This window comes from Medicago truncatula, chromosome 7, assembly GCF_003473485.1.
Source record: "Medicago truncatula cultivar Jemalong A17 chromosome 7, MtrunA17r5.0-ANR, whole genome shotgun sequence".
Classification (NCBI taxonomy): Eukaryota; Viridiplantae; Streptophyta; class Magnoliopsida; order Fabales; family Fabaceae; genus Medicago; species Medicago truncatula.
Window position 1 is genome coordinate 6,247,805 of NC_053048.1, and position 4,259 is coordinate 6,252,063.

At 33.7% G+C, this 4,259-nt stretch overlaps 2 protein-coding genes across 2 annotated transcripts; both read right to left on the reverse strand.

Annotated features, from left to right (window-relative positions):
* Positions 1–268: 268 nt before the first annotated feature.
* LOC25497641 (pentatricopeptide repeat-containing protein At3g02490, mitochondrial) lies at positions 269–1,449 on the reverse strand. The gene is made up of 2 exons (XM_024770755.1): positions 1,133–1,449; positions 269–959 (listed from the first exon to the last, which is right to left on the reverse strand). Exons 1-2 carry the CDS (start codon positions 1,447–1,449, stop codon positions 269–271), a joined length of 1,008 nt encoding a protein of 335 aa, XP_024626523.1.
* A 691-nt stretch (positions 1,450–2,140) lies between these two features.
* LOC25497642 (stress-induced protein KIN2) lies at positions 2,141–3,590 on the reverse strand. The gene is made up of 4 exons (XM_039827364.1): positions 3,494–3,590; positions 2,813–2,920; positions 2,475–2,543; positions 2,141–2,375 (listed from the first exon to the last, which is right to left on the reverse strand). Exons 1-4 carry the CDS (start codon positions 3,545–3,547, stop codon positions 2,298–2,300), a joined length of 309 nt encoding a protein of 102 aa, XP_039683298.1. The 5' UTR covers positions 3,548–3,590; the 3' UTR covers positions 2,141–2,297.
* Between the last annotated feature and the right edge of the window lie 669 nt (positions 3,591–4,259).

The window sequence follows — 4,259 nt, forward strand, 5'->3', positions numbered from 1 at the left end:
GAACAAAAGAGATCTAAGAGATCAGCATAGTCTTGAATGTGGCTTGGACATTTGGAGAGGAAATGTTGACCTTATTCGCGCCGCCCTCTTCCTTGGAAGGCGATAAACATACAGTGGTATAAATACTCAGATGGAACCTTTGAGGTAGTAATTACCTTGAGCAACAGAACGGCATCATCAACGCTTCCCCAGATTGATATGTTGTCTATAAAGCAGTCAATAAGAGGAGGGAATCTTGGACGTGGACAATTTTCGCAATATGAATTCATTAACAAATTAAATCTAAAGCATTGGCTGCAGATACAACTCCCTCTTTCTCAACTATCTCTTTCAAAGATTCAAAGCCTTTTTCAAAGTTGTGGTAAGATAATATATAATCCTGCATCCTAAGATATGGAGTAGACAACCTAGATTCTTCGATTCTATTCGCAAACTCATCAGCTTGTTCATTGTAACCAGCAGCACGAAGTCGAAATGCAATTGTGCCCAGCAAAAGACCAGTAGCAACAAACCCATCATTTTCATGTTCCATTACCTTCAAAACCTTGTTAAATTCATCAATTCTACCAGCACTGAATAAAGACTTTTGTACTTCTTCAACATTGTCATCGTTCAAAGCATTTCCATTTTTGGTAAAAACCTTCACAGCCCTTGAAAACAAATCCATATCGAGCTCGTCAAAAGAAACAATACTACTCAATAGATTTCTACAACCTAGGTTCTTGTTAGGACCAGCCATAACAAACTCATAAAGCTTCACAGCATCCTTAAGCATTTTCTTCAAAATAAAGCTTTCATGAAAGGAAAGATAGGTATTTTCTCCTATCTTGAATCCAGCACTCCTCATATCATAAACTAACTTCCAAAACTGATCAATCAAATACTCGCTTTGAAGAATCATCGCCATCTTAGTATACTTACGTTCGTCATGCTTAAACTGCCCACTCTTCTCCACCCACCTGAAAAATATTAAAGCTTTACTAGGCACATTTCTAAATTTTGTAAGGCCAACTCAACAAATCCACTAGAGAACTCAGCTTTTGGAGATAGGGTTCGTAAGGAAATTGATAAGGGGTGGGGAATTTGAAATTTTTTTCGAGAATATATCCTCTCAAATCTATCCTTATCAAACAATTCCCTGGATTTCACAGCCTCACCATCCATTCCACACTTTTCAAACTTCCTTCCGTTGACAGCATCGTGACTAATCGAAACGTGATTTGAATCGAGGTCTTTGTTGATGGCACTAAGATATTTGAGTTTTGAGAATATATCCACGGTGTTAGCGAGAACGGGTTCGGAAGAGAAATGGTTGAAATTAGGGTTTGTATGGAATTTGGAATGGTAGGTGTTGGGAATGGAAGAGAAAGTGCAAAGTGGAAGAGATTGATTGGGAATTTTGTGGTGAGTGCGAAGAAGAAGTTGAAGAACGGAACATTGATTTGTCATTGTTGTGAAAGAACCAATTGAAGGAATGAGATTTTGAGTGAGGGAAAGAAGGAAATGGAAACTAGGGTTTTAGGGATTTGGATTCTTTTATCCTTTCTTCTTTTTTTTTTTTTTTGGATTTTTAGTTTTGATTTGGGCTTTCTGAACTTGGAGTAGGTAGATATTTATGCTTTTTCACGGCCATTCAAACTAGTGGCAGAGCCAAGGATTTTGTAGAGTATGGGCAAAATTTTGACTGCAAATTCACATGTACATAGAGAAAGTATGGGTTGTGGTGGATCTGGGCTGATATTTTTGGCGGTGCTAAATATATAGAATATATATAAATTGTTACATACAACATAAACAAATTGTAACTCATGACCTTGTGGAGAGAAAAGACTACACTTTCCACTGCACCGCATAGAAACATATGATATGCAACGGCTAATATAGTATTTATAGATTATCTAGAAAATACCATGGTTCCCATGTGTCCCTAAAGAGATCCGCCGCTGAGTATGGGTTGAACCTAGGTGTGTGCCCAAGCTAGTTGGGTGGTAAAACCGCCCTCGAAATAAGCACATATTTGATTTAGTTCCAATATTTTAGAAGTTTCATTTATTTTTAAAATATATAAATAAAAGAGTAGTTGATTATTCTAATATAAATTTCATTGATTAATGAATTAACCGAGAACTACATCCTAGTTCTCTTGTTGAAACAAAGAGTTATTCACAAGATATCTAATTGGGAGCAAAACAAAATTACAAACACAAATTAGAGCACTTTTTTATACATAATGCCCTAGAAGAAAGAAAAAAAACTGAGTAAAACTGGATGACTAGGATCCCTTCTGCTTAATTGGATCACTTTTTGTTAATTCCAGTTGCATTCTTCACAGCTTCAGCAGCCCCTTGTGCTGATGCCATCACCTGCTGACCAGCCTACGTAAAATAAAAATAGTTACATGGACTTTATAATAAAGAAAATTTAAATCTAGACCATAAACAAAGCATTCAAGTTGATGAAATGAAAATTCCAACCCCTTGCACGGTTTCTTTTGCGGATTGAGCAGCATTGCTAGCCATGTCCGCCAAGTTGCTAGACTTCTCCTGAAATTTATAGTATAGAGATCATATAAAATTCTTTGTAATTACATTGCAACTATATAACTTAAAAACACAATACAAAAGTATTAGATGTATAAATAAAAAACAATTATTGTATTATCCAAAAGTACACTTTCGAACAAATTATACCAAAAAGAAATAAACTTCCAAAATGGTATATGATTTTCTTTAGAAATTTGGAGTGGAGAAAATTGCTCTCAAAATTGACACTTTAAAGAGTAAAGACTAAATATGAGAGAAGGTAAGAAAACCTGAGCTTGGCCTTGGGCCTGTCCAGTCTCATAGCTCATCTGTTGGGAATCCAACTTGGCGGACTGAGCAGCATTGCTAGCCATGTCCGTCAAGTTGCTAGACTTCTCCTGAAATTCATAGTATAGAGATCATATAAAAAATTTTGTAATTGCATTGTAACTATGTAACTTAAAAACACAATACAGCAAAAAAAAAAATTGCAATCTAGCAATCAAAGTTTTAAATTAGTTGTTAAACGACCTTTGCAAAACAAAAACAAAAAAGTTGTGGTTAAATGTTAGTATCCTAATTGGTTAAATCATTTGTTGTTTGAGGGAGGAATTTTTCCAATCCCCGAAATACTTTAGATGTAAAAAAAAAAAAAAAAAAAAAATAAAAACATTGTACCATCTGAAAATACACTTTTGAAAAAAATTATACTAAAAAGAAATAAACTTCTAACATAGTATATGATTTTTTTTTTAGAAAAAATAGAGTGGAGAAAATTACTCTTAAAATTAACACACTATAAAGAGAGAAAACTTTTGTATTCAACTAAGGCTGAAACACACCAGAAAAAGACGTAAATGCACATCAGCAATTAATTGCCGATGAAGTTATATTGATAAATTACTGGTGTTTCTTAGCATCGAGTGAAATGTGAACAACATTATTCCTAAAGAGAAGGTAATAAAGAAAACCTGAGCTTGGCCTTGGGCCTGTCCAGCCTGATAGCTCATCTGTTGGGGATCCATCTTTGAAATTGTAATGAAATGAATGAATTGAATATCAAGAACAGGTTTGAGATGAGGATTAAATGTCTAGCATTTTACTCATATATTTATAAGTGAGTTCTAAAAAGAATTACATTGCTCGAGTTTTTAGCTACCACATGTTTAGAGAGCCACGTGGAATCTTAATATGTTCTTTGAGACGTTTTAACCGGTAGACCAAGAAAGCTGTGTGGATGATAACTTGTTACTATTCTCAGGTTGTTAATTTGATGCATGGATGATTTTTTCTTTAGATATAGATTATAGTTGGATTATATATTTGTTTATACATTTTTATATATCAATTATGTAACTAAGTTGAGATCAAATAGTTGATGAGTTTTAATTAAAGATGAATCGTTTAAAAAAACTAAAATTTAAATTCTGACTATAATAATTATTGATCAAACTTTATTTACATTTAATTGATCTATTTACTTTTTTTTTTTGAGGGAGTTGAACTATTTACTTGTCTGCGTTGTTACAAATGGTTTGATTGTGAAGACATTTTATATTGAATTATTTCCCTTTCTCTCTATTTATTTGAGTATGTATTAGTCAAAATATCATTAACAACGACAAAAAGCAATGGTCTTTTTATTCTGCATTATCAAACCTAAAAACTAAGTATGAGGGGTCAAAGGTTCATGCCGAATAATTTTATCAGTTGGGTCTTGCATCCCTGATAGGGTAG

Coding starts and splice junctions, on each gene's coding strand:
- LOC25497641 (XM_024770755.1), bottom strand. CDS start 1,449: ATGACAAATCAATGTTCCGTTCTTCAACTTCTTCTTCGCACTCACCAC. Junction 960..1,132: donor GCTGTGAAATCCAGGGAATT/GTTTGATAAGGA, acceptor AATATTTTTCAG/GTGGGTGGAGAAGAGTGGGC.
- LOC25497642 (XM_039827364.1), bottom strand. CDS start 3,547: ATGGATCCCCAACAGATGAGCTATCAGGCTGGACAGGCCCAAGGCCAA. Junction 2,921..3,493: donor AGGCCCAAGGCCAAGCTCAG/GTTTTCTTTATT, acceptor TATGAATTTCAG/GAGAAGTCTAGCAACTTGAC. Junction 2,376..2,474: donor CAAAAGAAACCGTGCAAGGG/GTTGGAATTTTC, acceptor TATTTTACGTAG/GCTGGTCAGCAGGTGATGGC.